At 42.9% G+C, this 17,331-nt stretch overlaps 1 protein-coding gene across 1 annotated transcript; it reads left to right on the forward strand.

The window, feature by feature from the left end:
- Window positions 1-6,053: 6,053 nt before the first annotated feature.
- On the forward strand, window positions 6,054-7,775 carry LOC132865792 (zinc finger BED domain-containing protein 5-like). The gene has a single exon (XM_060898298.1). It carries the CDS (start codon window positions 6,054-6,056, stop codon window positions 7,773-7,775), a length of 1,722 nt encoding a protein of 573 aa, XP_060754281.1.
- The last annotated feature ends 9,556 nt before the right edge of the window (window positions 7,776-17,331 follow it).

Below are 17,331 nucleotides of genomic sequence, written 5' to 3' on the forward strand. Positions count from 1 at the left end.
TAAACTGGCCAAAGGAGGAGATAGAAGCCACAGATATCAAGACTAGAAAGCTCCTCACCATGCATGGAGGGTTCCACCCCAAGTCCAGCACCCTGAGACTATACACTAAGCGGAAAGAGGGAGGCCGAGGGCTAGTGAGCGTCAAGACCACGGGCCAGGATGAAACATCGAAAATCCAAGAATACATCAGAAAGATGGCCCCAAAGGATGAACTGCTAAGTGAATGTCTCAGGCAGCAGAACCCTGATGAGAGTGCAGAGGAGGAGGAGGAATAGACAACCTGGAGAGACAAACCCCTACATGGCATGTACCACCGTCAGATAGAGGAAGTGGCTGATATCAAGAAATCCTACCAGTGGCTGGATAATGCAGGACTGACAGACAGCACAGAGGCACTAATCATGGCAGCACAAGAACAGGCCATAAGCACAAGAGCCATAGAGGCCAGGATCTACCAGAGTAGATCAGACCCAAGATGCAGACTGTGCAAAGAAGCCCCTGAAACAGTCCAGCACATAGTAGCAGGGTGTAAGATGCTAGCTGGATCAGCGTACATGGAGAGGCACAACCAAGTGGCTGGGATAGTATACAGGAACATCTGCAACCAGTATGGAATAGAAGTTCCCAAGTCCCAATGGGCCATACCACAGAAGGTGGCTGAGAACAACAGGGCCAAGGCTCTGTGGGACTTCAGCTTCCAGACTGACAAACAGATCCTGGCTAACCAACCGGACATAGTGGTGGTGGACAAAGAACAGAAGAGGGTGGTGGTGATAGATGTGGCGATCCCAGCTGACGCCAACATCAGGAAGAAGGAACATGAGAAACTTGAGAAGTATCAAGGGTTGAAAGAGCAGCTGGAATGGATGTGGAAGGTCAAGGGTCGCGTGGTCCCTGTGGTAGTGGGGGCACTTGGGGCAGTAACCCCCAAACTGGGAGAGTGGCTCCAGCAAATCCCAGGAACAACATCTGAAGCCTCAGTCCAGAAGAGCGCAGTCCTAGGAACATCGAAGATACTGCGCAGAACCCTCAAACTCCCAGACCTCTGGTAGAGGACCCGAGCTTGAGGATGACATGGATACCACCCCCCCGCCGGGGGTGAGAAGGAGATTTTATATATATATATATATATATATATATATATATATATATATATATATATATAATATATATAAAATGTGTGTGTATGTGTCTAACATCTGAAGAATGTCAATAAAAACAAAACAATTGAACTTTGTGTGTTTATTAAGACATAAGTTAAATTGTAAGCAAAAAAAATATTTTTTTGTAAGCAAAAAATGGACTTTAGAAAAATATACAATTGTGCAAAATAAGTTGTCTTACAAAACAGTGGTCTGCGCAGGACAGTTTGTAGCCATACAGTCTGTTAGAGCAAGCCTAACAGCTTGAGCATGGAACTTGTGAACACGGAACTGCCAGTGTTGCCAGACTGGGCGGTTTTAAGTGCATTTTGGCAGATTTGAACATGTTTTGGGCTGGAAAACGTCAGCAGTATCTGGCAACACTGCTGATAACTTTGTTTATACTCTTGAATAGCTCTTCTTCGTGATGACAACCGGAAGTGTACCAACACGATGGGGCGTGTAGCGCCACCTGTGGCTCGGGTGCACAATGTACCTCACACAATAGCTCGATTTGCTTGTGTGCATGTAGGATTGCATTTCTCTGGCACCCCTGCTGGGATCCTTAGCTCGATTACCGACAGCAGCTCAATTTGGACGTGCATGTAAACGTACTGACTGTTACAGCCTACATTAGTAAATGCACTGATGATGTCACGGACATTAAGGCCATCACAGTACGGGCCAACCAGAAACCAGATAATGCAATGGGCAGTGACCACTATCCTGTCTGGACAAAGATAAGGAATCAAAGTATAAGCTTTGAAGAAAACTGGATTCCAAGATGGAAAATGAGAGAGGCCAATTGGGGGTTGTACAATTTTAAAGCAAGCAACAAATTAATTGAAGTCATGCCAAATTTAAGTGACGACATTGAGGAATTGAATACAACTCCGATTCCAAAAAAGTTGGGACAAAGTACAAATTGTAAATAAAAACGGAATGCAATGATGTGGAAGTTTCAAAATTCCATATTTTATTCAGAATAGAACACAGATGACATATCAAATGTTTAAACTGAGAAAATGTATCATTTAAAGAGAAAAATTAGGTGATTTTAAATTTCATGACAACAACACATCTCAAAAAAGTTGGGACAAGACCATGTTTCCCATTGTGAGACATCCCCTTTTCTCTTTACAACAGTCTGTAAACGTCTGGGGACTGAGGAGACAAGTTGCTCAAGTTTAGGGATAGGAATGTTAACCCATTCTTGTCTAATGTAGGATTCTAGTTGCTCAACTGTCTTAGGTCTTTTTTGTCGTATCTTCCGTTTTATGATGCACCAAATGTTTTCTATGGGTGAAAGATCTGGACTGCAGGCTGGCCAGTTCAGTAGCCGGACCCTTCTTTTACGCAGCCATGATGCTGTCATTGATGCAGTATGTGGTTTGGCATTGTCATGTTGGAAAATGCAAGGTCTTCCCTGAAAGAGACGTCGTCTGGATGGGAGCATATGTTGCTCTAGAACCTGGATATACCTTTCAGCATTGATGGTGTCTTTCCAGATGTGTAAGCTGCCCATGCCACACGCACTAATGCAACCCCATACCATCAGAGATGCAGGCTTCTGAACTGAGTGCTGATAACAACTCAGGTCGTCCTTCTCCTCTTTAGTCCGAATGACACAGCGTCGCTGATTTCCATAAAGAACTTCAAATTTTGATTTGTCTGACCACAGAACAGTTTTCCACTTTGCCACAGTCCATTTAAAATAAGCCTTGGCCCAGAGAAGACGTCTACGCTTCTGGATCGTGTTTAGATACGGCTTCTTCTTTGAACTATAGAGTTTTAGCTGGCAACGGCGGATGGCACGGTGAATTGTGTTCACAGATAATGTTCTCTGGAAATATTCCTGAGCCCATTTTTGATTTCCAATACAGAAGCTTGCCTGTATGTGATGCAGTGCCGTCTAAGGGCCCGAAGATCACGGGCACCCAGTATGGTTTTCCGGCCTTGACCCTTACGCACAGAGATTCTTCCAGGTTCTCTGAATCTTTTGATGATATTATGCACTGTAGATGATGATATGTTCAAACTCTTGGCAATTTTACACTGTTGAACTCCTTTCTGATATTGCTCCACTATTTGTCGGCGCAGAATTAGGGGGATTGGTGATCCTCTTCCCATCTTTACTTCTGAGAGCCGCTGCCACTCCAAGATGCTCTTTTTATACCCAGTCATGTTAATGACCTATTGCCAATTGACCTAATGAGTTGCAATTTGGTCCTCCAGCTGTTCCTTTTTTGTACCTTTTAACTTTTCCAGCCTCTCATTGCCCCTGTCCCAACTTTTTTGAGATTTGTTGCTGTCATGAAATTTCAAAATGTCTCACTTTCGACATTTGATATGTTGTCTATGTTCTATTGTGAATACAATATCCGTTTTTGAGATTTGTAAATTATTGCATTCCGTTTTTATTTACAATTTGTACTTTGTCCCAACTTTTTTGGAATCGGGGTTGTATGATCATAAGTATAATACATGAATCAGCAGAAGAAACAATAGGTAAAACATCTGGAGCAAAGAAAAAGAAAATGGTACCATGGTGGTCTGATGAATGCAGAGAGGCTGTTATAAATAGGAACAAAGCCCTTAAAATGGTTAAATATAATCATTCATTTGATAACTTAATGGAGTATAAAAGAGCGCAGGCTAAGGCCAAAAGAATTATAAGAGAAGCTAAAAGAAAACATTGGAGAGATTTCTGTAGTAACATTAGGACAGGAATAAAAGTTAAAGGTCCCCTTGCATCGTTTTTTCATTAATTGTGCAGTGGTCTCTAGTATGAACGAATGCCCTGTGAGCCGGTTTTGGTGAAAAAAAAAATGCTGTGGTTCTCCTGTTTCAGGCTGTTCTAGTTTGGTGGAGGAGTGGGTGGTGGGAGAACGACAGGATTTCAGCTCTTACTCATGAATATTCAAGACATGTAAATGTGTTACCTCTGATTGACTAACAGCATTGTGACACTACCTCCAGTGAATTACATCCCGAGGCGGGGAGCTAGCCTTCCCTGGGAGCACTCTTTCATTCGGGAGAGGGCAGAGGCCGCTGGCTGCCAAGTCTGGGGAGGCTGGGACCTCCCCTGCCCAAGTTACGAGCGTCCAAAGTCGGGCTGGAGCCGCCGATAGAAACAAAACCTAAGCGGAGCGTTGCGGCTCGCCTCGGGGCGAATTACGTCCTGAGGCGCGGGGCTATCCCGCCCTGGCAGCGCTCTTTCGTTCGTGGGAGGGCATGGGGGTCAGGGTGCCAAGTTTGGGGAGGCTGGGACCTCCGCTGCCCGAGTTACGAGCGTCCAAAGTCGGGCTGGAGCCGCCGACAGAAACAAAACCTAAGTGGAGCGCCGTGGCTCGCCTCGGGGAGAATTACGTCCTGAGGCGCGGGGCTAGCCTGCCCTGGCAGTGCTGGTTCGTTGGGGAGAGGTCTCTGGCTGCCAAGTTTGGGGAGACTGGGACCTCCCCTGCCCGAGTTACGAGCGTGCAAAGTCGGGCTGGAGCCGCCATTGAAACGAAACTGATGCGGAGCACCGTGCCGTGCCTCGGGGTGAATTACGTCCCGTGGTGTGGAGCTAGCCCGCCCTGGAAGCACTCTTTCATTCGGGAGGGGGCAGAGGCTGCTGGCTGCCAAGTCTGGGGAGGCTGGGACCTCCCCTGCCCGAGTTACGAGCGTGCAAAGTCGGGCTGGAGCCGCCGTTAGAAACTAAACTGATGCGAAGCACCGTGCCGCGCCTCGGGGCGAATTACGTCTCTCTCCTCGCGCTTCCTTTCCGTGGGCGGTCGCAAGCCAAGGTGGGCAAGGCCATGAATACTAATTTTCGAAGTGATGTAACTTCGTATGGCTTTTTCTGATCCGCTCGTTTTTCCAACTATTTTCTTTCATAAGCTAATACAGGGAATGGGAGTAGAATTATATTTTCATATGCAACTCGGAGTGAACTATGGTATTTCAAAAAGAGCCAGTATTAAACGTTTTTGGTGGAAGGGCACCTTTAAGGACGTATGGGGAATGATCAGAAATATAGGTGGCATAAGAAGGGACTTTTCCCTACCAGTTTTAAGAGATAATGGCACAGAAGCAGTAACTAGTAGAGAAAAAACTGAGATGCTTGCAAGATCTTTTGTAAGGATACATAGCTCACAAAATCTCTCCAGTGAGGAGTTATCTAAAAGAATGAGGACCATTGAAGAAAATAAAGATTTGCTGGGGATGAAAGTTGAGGGTGAGCGCTCACTAGATGCAAATTTTACACTGTTTGAACTAAAAAGAGCAGTGATGGGCGTTAAAAATGCCTCACCAGGGAGAGATGGGATATGCTATAAAATGATAGTTCTTCAATCTGATGTGGCAAAAAATGTGATTCTGGTTTTATATAACAAAATTTGGGAACAAGGAAAGCTGCCCACTGGGTGGAAACATTCAGTAATAGTCCCTGTAGGGAAACCAGGTAAAGATAAAACAAATGTCAAAAGCTACAGACCAATAGCTTTAACGTCTAACCCAGTGGTGCCCAACCAGTAGCCCGCGGTCGACCGGTCGCCCGCGGCCTGATCACAAGTCGTCCGCGGGAGGTTTGGGGGGGAAAAGAAAAAAAGGGGGGAAAACGGGAAAAAAAGCAATTTTCGCAACCGCACCGGCTGGCTGTATGTGTGTGCGTGTGCGCATGTGTAGTCTACCAGTGACACGTGCGTTATGGGAAATTGACAGCTGACCCCGGCAGTGGCCTAGCAACAGCAACGGGTTAACATGGCGGAGGGCCCGAGCAAACCGAAACGTCCCAAGACCTATCATTTTCACTCTGAATGGGAGGAAGATTATTTTTTTGTTTATTTTAATAAAGCGCCCATTTGTCTGATCTGCAATGCAAAGGTGGGATTGGCAAAAAAAGCGAATGTTGAGCGTCATTACAAGACGATGCACGCCGGGAAGTACGAGAAGGAATACCCCGCAAAAACCCCTTTACGTGCCGCAAGACTCAAGGAACTGAAAGCACGCCTGTCTGAGCAGCAGGCACAATTCACCAGACCTAATGAACAGTCGAAGGCCGCAACAATTGCTTCATATCGGGCTAGTCACATCCTTGCTAAACACAAGAAGCCATTCAAAGACGGCGAGGCGTGGAAGGAAGGCTTTCTGGAGGCCGCGGATAGCCTATTTGACGGCTTTAAAAATAAAACGGAGATCATGAAGGCGATTAAAGATGTACAAATGTCCCGCAATACCACTACAAAGCGATGTGAGGTAATGGCTGTGGACGTGGAGGAGCAGCTAAGAAAGGACATCGATGCATGTGAATGCTTCTCTCTGCAGTTTGATGAGTCAACTGATATGGTGGATGTGGCTCAGTTATGTGTTTTCATCAGAATGGTTTTCGAAGACATGAGCGCCAGGGAAGAGCTACTGACCATGTTGCCACTAAAAGGACAAACGAGAGGCGAGGATATTTTCAATGCCTTCATGACATTCGCCCGCGAGACAAAACTGCCGCTCTTTAAACTGATTTCTATAACCACTGACGGTGCCCCTGCTATGATAGGCCGCACAAATGGATTTATAGCACTGTGCAAGCAAAGTGAGTCTTTTCCAGACATTCTGAATTATCACTGTATTATCCACCAGCAAGCACTAAGCGGGAAGATCGTTCAAATGAAAGACGTGATGGATATCTGCATGAAGATTGTGTGTTCAGTGCGCGCCAGGAGTCTTCAGAGAAGGCTTTTCCGTGCACATCTGGAGGAAAGCGACGCTGAGCACACCGAGCTGCTGCTTCATACAGACGTCAGGTGGTTAAGCAGAGGGAAGTTTTTAGCCAGATTCACAGAGCTGCTGCCAGAAATCAAGGAATTCTTGAAGCTGTCTAAACATGCAGATTATCATGACAAGCTAAATGACCACCAGTGGCTTTTAGATTTATCTTTCCTCACCGACCTCACCCACGAACTCAATTTGTTGAATGTAGACCTGCAGGGTAAAGATAAAGACGTAGTCCAGATGATGAGTTCTGTGAACACTTTTAAAAGCAAGCTACAGCTCATGTCACGGCGGCTGCAGCAGCGCGACCTGCACACAAACTTTCCAAATATGCATGCTGAACTACAAAGTCAAGGTAAAAGGCTGACGCAACTTGATATTGACCGCTATATGGAGCATGTTCAGAACGTCTCGTCAGAATTTGAGCAGCGTTTTACTGACTTTGCGACCCTCGAACCTGTAGCAACCTACATGTGTAATCCGTTTGGTGCAAATGTTGCTGTTGGTGACATTGCTGACAAAGTCAAATCACTGTTCGATTTGGAACGCGATGCGATTGAAAACGAGATTCTAAAATTGCAAAATGACATTGTCATGAAAGCCAAATCAACATCGGCCCCGCCTGGAAAGCACGCAGCGTTCTGGGAGCTGCTGTTGGATGAGAAATACCCCAATCTCCGAAGATGTGCTTTAAACCTGACAGCTCTTTTTGGTTCCACTTATTTGTGCGAGTGTGCGTTCTCGCACATGAAAATTATAAAGTCCAAGTACCGATCAACAATGACTGACGACCACCTTGTAGCCTGCCTACGCCTTGCAATCAGTACCTACACTCCTGCCTACGAAAAGCTCGCCTCCTCCTCCCAGTGCCAGGTGTCCCACTAGCTGCCTCCGCTCTGCCCAGCGCATCGTCTCACCCAGCCCACAGGTAGGCAGTTATGGCTGTGTGTCTGTCTGTCTGTCTGTTATTATAAGAAGCGGCTCATTTTTTGGAGGATTGTTGTCTGCTGTCTGTGAATTATGCCAACAGTATTATTCTGCAACGTGTAATGTGGTCTGTGTGTGTCTGTTGTTATAGGAAGCGGCTCATTTGGAGGATTGTCTGCTGTCTGTGGAATTATGCCAATAGTATTGTTCTGCAACGTAATGGACTGTTCTGCAACTTGTAATGGACTTTTCAATTTCTGGCCTGTTCTGCCACCTGCAACTTGTGATGGACTGTTTTTATTATGATTGCATGGCAGTGTTTGTCCAAATCTGTTGTACTTATGTTTTACTGATGTAGGCCTACTTATAAGTCTGTCAACTTGTAGCCTACTTTATGCTTATGTGGACATAAAGTAAAGTGGTAAACAAAGTAGTATTGTGTTGTTGTGAAGTTACTGCAGGCTGGCGACGATGTTTGTGGTTTGAAATGTTGGTATTGGACTGGTAGACCCCGGAGGGGTTGGCTACTGAAAAGTAGACCTCGGGTCAAAAAAGGTTGGGCACCCCTGGTCTAACCTATGCAAACTTATGGAGAGGATGATTACTAAAAAGTTAGTATACGAACTAGAAAGTAGAGGGCTGATTATACCCTACCAGAGTGGGTTCCGTAATGGAAGAACTACTATGGATCCTGTAATCTGCCTCGAGCATGAGGTACGTAAAGCACAAGTCAACAAAGAATGTGTTTTGTCAACCTTTTTTGATATAGAGAAGTCTTACGATATGCTATGGAAAGAAGGGCTTTTAATTAAATTGAATAAAATGGAAATAGGTGGTAAAATGTTCAACTGGATCAAAGACTTTTTAAAGGGTAGAACCATAGAGGTCAGGGTGGGATCAGTCATCAAGTACATACACAATAGAAAATGGCACTCCACAAGGAAGTGCATGCAGTCCAATTCTGTTTAATATTATGATTAATGATGTCTTTGGTGGAGTGAATCAGAGGATAAATAGCACTATATGCAGATGATGGGGCGTTGTGGGTTAGGGGCCGTAATATTGACAACTTACAACAAAGGATGCAAACAGCAATAGGCCAGGTTGAAAAATGGTCATTTGACTGGGGGTTCCACCTTTCAGTGGAAAAAACTCAATTCATTTTGTTTTCTAAGAAAAGGGTAAAACCCATAATAGATCTTAAGATATATGGACAATTTCTTAAGCAGGTTAATGACACAAGCTATCTTGGTGTGTGGTTTGATAGTAAGCTCACTTTTAAAATTCATCTTCAGAAAATGATTGACAAGTGTAAGAAAGCAATCAAATCTTTTGAGGTGTCTTTCAAGATACAGCTGGGGGGCGTCAGGCTTTTCACTGAAAAGGATTTACATTGCAATAATCCGCTCAGTGCTCGACTATGGATGTACAGTATACAAATCGGCAGCAAAATCCACATTAGCTGAACTGGACAGGGTGCAGGCCAAAGCTCTCCGGCTGTGTTGTGGAGCCTTCAGAACTTCACCAATCCCAGCACTGCAAGTAGAAGCAGGGGAGATGCCTTTAGGTCTTAGGAGGTTAAAACTCTCTCTAGCATATTAGATAACTCTACAAGGGCATGAAGCTACACATCCTACAAAACTGGTGTTAGAGGAATGCTGGGAATATGGGTGCACTGCGAACTGTAGTTTTGGATGGAACAGCAATAAAGAGGCAGATGCCATGGGAATCAGTACTATACCTTGCAGCAAAACCGTCAACCTGAGTACAATTTCACCTTGGTTTTTCTGCTCTCCTGTACTTAATCTAGAACCTAAAAACATAGCCAAGACAACATTTTATCAAAGTGTACAGCAGTATTTAGAAATCATGTATGACGATACAGTACAGATCTTCACAGATGCATCCAAAGAACCAGCAGCTAAAACAGGGGTGGCTGTATATATTCCTAAATACAATGTTACAATTCAAAAAAGAACCTCAGTCCACCTCTCAATCTTCTCTGCAGAGATGATGGCCATCATAATGGCACTACAGGGGGTAGAAAAAGTTAAGCCATATAAAACAGTTATCTGTTCAGACTCTGTCCTCCCTAACAAGCATCCAGACTGGGAAATCTGCATGCAGACAGGATCTTTTAGATGAAGTTCACCAGATGATTTTTCAGAATAACTCAGCTAAAACTCATTTTACAGTTCACTTGGGTTCCAGGACATCTTGGGTTCCAGGACATACAGGTATTGAGGGCAATGAGAAGGTAGACAAGTTGACAAAAGAAGCACTTAAATCAGAGCAAATAGAAGTACAGGTTCCACTTTGCAAATCAGAATTTAAAGCAATAATCAAAGAAGATATTCAGAAACTTTGGCAAGACAAATGGGATAAGGGGGAGAAAGGTAGGCATTTATATGGCATTCAACAAGCAGTAACAGTTAAAAAGATCAGCTTGTTCACGTGACAGGAGGAAACCTGGTTCACCACCAGGCTAAGAATAGGACACACAGGACTCAACAGCGGTCTATACACAATAGGGAAGCATGAGACGGGAGCGTGCCCATACTGCAGAGAAACAGAAACTGAAGCATGTACTTCTGACATGTAGGCAGTACTCGGAAGAGAGAGAACATCTTAAGAGGGTAACAAAGAATTCTGCCACATTGAGCAACCTACTGAGTCTACCTGGAACACAGTTTACAGCCAAAGCAGTAATAGATTTTCTGAAAGAAACACAACTAGCAAGAAGAATTTAGCATTTTTTAATTTTATTTTTTGTTTGTTTGTTTTGCTAATTTAGTTATTTACTGACGTCCCAATGTGATCACACCTCAGTCCAGTAAATGACGGTAATGCACTAATTGCAAGCTGCCAATAAAAATCACAGAAGAAGAAGCCTGGTGGGAGACGACATGGAGGGGGTGTGATCCGGGCAGAGGCGATTCTAGAGTCTGTTGTGGCCCCAAGCAAAAATTTCCAGGGGGCCCTTCTGATTAGTGTTCATCACCAATATGTTATAAATAATCTGACACCAATGAAAAATGTATGAAACCAAAGTTTTTTTAAATTCCAAATGTGAAAATACAATGGTAAAGAACAATAAAAATAATAAAAAACAAAATAAATAAGCCCTCGGGCCCCGACTCTTGGGGGGCCCCCAAGCAGTTGCCTGCCTTGCCTGTTCACAAGTTGCGCGTCTGGATCCGGGATTCACAGGAAGTGAGATGGAAGAGTTTAAGGAGGCAGACGATGCCGATGATTTGGATCTAAGCAATGATCATAGTGAGAGAAATACACACACAGGAGAATGGCAGACGATCAACCCAGGGAGCAAGAAAAGGAAAGAACTAGAACCTGATGAAGAGAGGAAAGTAAAGGAAATGAAATTATAAAGTGATACTTAGATTCCAATCCCCGTGTACTCTGAATCCTTTAAAAGTCAGCGAGGCTGTTTACAAGCTAGTTGGCGAGGTACGTACAGTCAAAACCTTAAGAGATGTCAGTTTGATGGTTGCATGTAGGGATAAAGACCAGCAGCAGGGGCTAATGATGTGTAAGACATTATTGGGAAAAGCGATCAAGCCACAAGTGTGGGAGGAAAGGGGAAAGACTATGGGTGTAATTTCTGGAGTATCCACAGAACTGACTGAAGAACAGATCAGAGTTAATGTGAGAGGGGTTCGAGTAACCAAAGTAAAACGATTGCCTATGGAGCACTTGCATGTGACGTCACAGCCGATCCAGATTGTGACAGACGCCATCGTGTCGGTCAAACGCCATATTCCGCCTTCTACTTCTAGTTCTACTTCTGCTTTTACTTCTACCTTATCTTCTGGAAAACCCTACTATATACAATTCTACTACAACGGCTGCAGCTACAAGCTCTCCCTACCTGTGCACATTTTTTATGTTTTTTTGTGTGTATTTTTGCGTGTTGTTCGTCTGTACCGGACTTCAATATCCACTACAACCGTATGGACTTACTGGACATTGGTTTCCAGCAGAAAATGACAGTTTGTAGTGATTTCCATCGCATGCACAACATTCCGGACGAGAAAAAAAAAAAACATTCCGGACGAGATAGCGAGACCAGCGCGGTCTCCGTGGATTGTTATCGGAAGCAAAGCGAAGGAGGCGGTGCCGGGAGCCGAAGCAAAAGCGAGGCTGCAGAGCCGGCCTGTTGACTAAGCTCAGAAAACAGCCACTCAATTCTCCACTGCCAAGCCTCTACCTCTCCAACGCCAGGTAAACAAGACGGACGATTTGGAATTACCTTATTCTATTCTATAATCGGCTGGTCAGTGCTATACTCAATACTTAAGTGACTTACCCATCCAATGAGTATTCTTGTTTACAAAATGCCACATCTGAGTCGCTGACAAATCCTGAATTTCTGTAAAGATAACTGTCCAGAGATTTATAGGCACGCAGTGCTTCACCACTGAACAGTGAGGGAAAGTTAATGAGGTAATTATACACGTCCGGGTATTCCGCTGGCAGTTCAAAATCCGGTCGTGAAAACTCCGTCCGGTAAGCCATAAGGGTCACAAATCTGTAGATCGTTTATATTAGACATATATCTAGTTATCTGTTCATTAGAAAAATGAGCCGTGTAGTCCGTCGGTTGAAATTGATCCATTCTGTACACGAGTGCAGCAGTATTCAGCTGTGTTTTTGACCGACAAGATGGCGGTTGTGTACTTTCCGGTCACGTGACTGCAAGATCTCTATTGCAAGAGATGGAGTTAAAAGACCAAGTACGTCAGTTATGCTATCTCTGGATGAGGATAGATTACCTGAAAGGGTTAAGATTGGGTATGTTAGTTACTTAGTACGGCCATACATTCCTCCACCAACAAGGTGTTTTAAATGCCAAAGGTTTGGGCATATTGCTGCAGCCTGTAGGGCTAAAGCCCGGTGTGCTAATTGCAGAGGGGAGCATGATTATGGCAAATGCGCCGAAGGAACTAAAGGTGTTGTAACTGTGGAGGGGAACACCGTGCTGCTTATAAAGGATGTGAGGCACATAAAAGAGCAGTGCAGATTCAAAATGTAAGGGTGAAGGAGAAACTTACCTATGCTGATGCAATCAAGAAGGTAGATAGTAAAGGACGCCCTAATGCTAAAGCAGTTTCTGTGTCTCAACCTTCAGCTCAAATAGTTGCACAGAACTGCAAAATCTCTGAAGATACCTTGACTGCAGAGAAGAAGAAATTTGTTGCTTTTATAGCGGAAGTTATTAATTGCTCAGCACAGACAGACAGCAGAACAGAGAGAATCAAAATCATCACAAAAGCAGCAGAAAAGTACCTTGAGATAGAGGAACTATCATTTGAGTCAATCAATGCAGTATTAATAGCAGGGATGTCTGAAAGTCAGCAATCATGTGGTGGTGGAGTTTGATGGTTCTGTCCATATTACAGTGGAATGCCAGGAGCTTAATCGCTCATGCACAAGAATTTAAACATTTTATTGAAAAGCAGTATGTTAAACCAAACATTATTTGTGTTCAAGAAACCTGGTTAAAACCATCACTTGATTTTATTATTTATAGATATATACAGTAGCAGTACGCAAGGATAGAAACCCAGGAATAGGGGGAGGAGTAGCCACATTTATTCAACAAGGTCTTAATTATAGGGCTCTAAACATAAATAAAGGAATTGAAGTGATTGTGGTTGAAGTATGGGTTGGTAAATCTAAGTTTAAATAATTAATTTCTATAACCCCTGCCAAACGATAACAAGAGAGACGCTTGAAAACATCTGTGAGGAGGGAAATGGTAGAATTATTTTTTGTGGAGACTTCAATGCACATAATGCACTGCGGGGAAGCATACGAACAGATGAAAATGGGAGTACAATTGAGGAATTTATGGATGATCACGAACTAGTCTGTTTAAATGATGGAAGAGGCACCAGATTTGATGTAGTTCATGGAGCAGGATCAGCCATTGACCTTACTATATTATCAGAACAAATTGCAGGAATCAGTCAGTGGGAAGTTTATAACAATACTCTCTATTAGGAAGCGATCACTACCCTATTTGGACCAAGATACAAAAACAAGATGCAAGTTTGGAAGAAAATTGGTACCCTCGATGGAAAATGAGAGGCCAACTGGGGACTTTATAATATGAGAGCAAGTGGTAAATTTATGGAGATTATGTCAAATTTAAGTGATGATATTGAAGAGTTAAACTCCATAATTACAAATTTCATGTATGAATCAGCAGAGGAGACTATAGGCAAATCTTCTGGGATAAGCGAAAAGAAAATGGTTTCATGGTGGACAGACAAATGTAAAGAAACAGTCAAAGCCAGAAATAAAGCATTTAGAATGGTGAAAACAAATCATTCTTTTAATAACTTGATATCATATAAAAAAGCACAGTCTAAAGTTAAAAGAATCATAAGAGAAACCAAAAAGAAATACTGGAGGAATTTCTGTAGTACCATTGGGGCAGAAATAAAGGTTAGTGAGGGATGGGGAATGATTAGGAAGATGGGAGGAATAAGAAGAAATCTCTCTTTACCAGTAATTAAAGACAATGATGGCGAAGCAGTAACTAATGAAGAAAAAGCAGAGATGCTTGCTAGGGCTTTTGTTAAGGTGCATAGCTCTCAAAACTTATCAAATGAAGAGTTATTATGGAGAATAAAAAAGATTGAAGATAATGGTAACATACTGGGAAGGAAAGAAGTGAGAGTGCCCTTGATAAAAACCCTACATTGTTTGAACTGAAGCGAGCAATCATAGGTGTTAAGAATACATCTCCAGGTAAAGACGGAATGTGCTATAAGATGATTGACCAGTTATCTGATGTGGCTAAAAAAGTGGTTTTAAAGTTATATAATAAAGTTTGGGAACAAGGAAGGCTGCCCGCTAGTTGGAAACACTCAATAGTTGTACCAATAGCTAAGCCAGGTAAGGATAAGGTAGAGGTCAAAAGCTATAGGCCTATAGCTTTAACATCCAACTTATGCAAGTTAATGGAAAGGATGATTAAGCGATTGGTATACAGTACGAGATAAGAAAGAAGACCTCTTTATTTCTCTCGCCAGAGTGGATTTAGAAATGGTCATACAACTATGGACCCAATAGTCTGTCTGGAAAATGAAATTAGGAAAGCTCAAGTAAACAAGGAGTCTGTTTTAGCAACGTTTTTCAACATTGAAAAAGCATATGATATGCTCTGGAAAGAGGGTATTTTATTTAAATTGAATAAAATGGGAATAAACGGTAAAATGTTCAGTTGGATTAGGGATTTTTTAAAGAATAGAACAATAGAGGTAAGAGTTGGAGTAAACCATTCAAATATTTACACTGTAGAGAATGGTACCCCGCAGGGAAGTGTATGCAGCCCCATACTGTTTAATATAATGATAATGATTAATGATGTTTTTAACAACATAGACTCCAGAATCAGGAGAGCACTTTATGCAGACGATGGGGCACTGTGGGTGAGAGGCCGAAATACTAATAATCTGAGGAACAGAATGCAAGCAGCAATAAACAAGGTCGAAAGATGGTCACATGAGTGGGGGTTTCATTTGTCTGTTGAGAAGACACAAGTTATCTGTTTTTCAAAAAAAAGGGCTAACCCTACGGTGGACCTCAGACTACCGGTATATGGGCAGCCACCGTTGAATGTGAAGGGGGCGTGTCCCCTTCACATTTTATAATTCTTCGTTTGGACCCGCCCACATTTAACATAAAATATTAGTTCACCCAGCGCCATTTCTATTGCTTCGTGAAATAATCCATTCCACTTGATTGATAAGAGAATACACATACCACTGAAAATCCACTCCGGGTTTTCTGGGCGTTACCTACAACAACTCACCGTACGCAGGTGAAGTGAATCTCAGTGCGAGCAGAGACATGTTGGTGCAGCTGCTCGATAGTGGAGGAGGTGACGTCAGCCCCACTGCCACCTCACAATGTCTAGCTTTTGCTAAAACCTTATTCTTTTGTTATATGTCGTCAAAGTTAACCCTAGGCCTCGTTAAATTAATGTTCAACTAAACAATAAAATAAGCTTAGCCTAATGGGGTATTCTTGGTTGATGATGAATTGTTTGCAGTATTTGCTCCCTCCCCAGACACAATGGACATAAGGACATTCTTTACAAAGAAGCAGACAGTCAGTCAAAATTTCCCCACAGGACAGGTTTCTTTTGTCCCAATGGAAATGTTAGTGCAGTTAGCTGGCTAGTCAATGTTAGGAGATATATCAGCTAGCTTAATGTTAGCTATCATTTAATTCAAACCCAGTAGGCCTGCCTTACTGTAATGCCAAGAATGAGGTCAAGTCTGCTCTGAGGATATTTACTGATTCCCTGTTGTGATTTGACGAACTTGTTTTGTCTGGTCTTTGCCAGTTTTCTGGAAAGTAACATGGGAAATCAGTGTATGGGGAAGGAATAGTAGAAAGGAAAACAGTGGAGAGAGATGGAGGTTATTCCACTGTGGAATTTCCACAGACATCCCAAATCTCCCGGAAGTTCCGGGAGTCTCCCGCATATTGATAGCGACTCCCTGATGCCCACAAATTACATAAAATCTCACGGAATCTACAGCAAGCGAGCAACCTCCATCCCGAACCTATCGACCAGTCAGTGAGTGCATAGAGCATGAAAAAGAGCAGCACCTGCTCCAGCTGTTTTCTGGAACCCAGGAAATTAATGCATGGTACAAATCATCGTTTTTTTTTGTTTGTTTTTTTGTAACTGATTTGGTGTTCAACTTTCACAGTTATGATAAAGCAGTGTCTCTTTGTAATCGTCGTCTTTGTAAGCTCACTTGCTCGGCAGAAGGCTCAATAATGGCAATAAATTACTTTCACTTTCAGTGCTGGAGCTGCAGAAGCAGGTGGCGCGCAACCGCCAGGAATTTGTTCGGATTCACCTCCAAAACTAAGTCGCTCATAAAACTACAACCTTTTCTGGTTCAAACAGAACCAATTAGGACCATGCACACCCTTTCTATTTTGTGCTACAACGTTAAGTGGATGTGTGTGTGTGGGGGGGTGTCAATGCGTAATTACCGTTATTTATTTATTAATTTATTTATTTTGACTAAAATCATCGTATCTCTGCAACCATACAAGATTTTTTTTTTCAAAATTCCAAACCCTATGATCTTATTGCGGTGTCCCTTTACAGAGAGCTGATTTTAAGGTGAATTGAACCTGTTTGAAATTTTAAGGTAAAGTCTCTACAATAATCATGGAACTGGAGTGAAGGAAAAAGCCATTGCAAGATTAATTTATAATTTATAAACTTCCCTGTGTATTTCTGAATCTTGTCCTTGCCTTTTTGTACACTGAAACACGTGTGATATTATATTGCATCTAAAAACACGATTTCAATATCAAATGAATGGACACGCCATCCTGTTATCTCTCTCAACTAACTCGTCTGAGTTTTCTGTGTTTATAGGCTCTGAAAGAGATTCTCTCACAACATGAGCAAAATTTACGCTGTTCAATTAATACTGTATCTTCAGGTACTATTAAC

The sequence above is a fragment of the Neoarius graeffei genome, chromosome 18 (assembly GCF_027579695.1).
Source record: "Neoarius graeffei isolate fNeoGra1 chromosome 18, fNeoGra1.pri, whole genome shotgun sequence".
NCBI classification, from domain to species: Eukaryota; Metazoa; Chordata; class Actinopteri; order Siluriformes; family Ariidae; genus Neoarius; species Neoarius graeffei.

Bases quoted from the DNA above. Each gene is read 5' to 3' on its own strand.
- LOC132865792 (XM_060898298.1), top strand. From the start codon at position 6,054: ATGCACGCCGGGAAGTACGAGAAGGAATACCCCGCAAAAACCCCTTTA.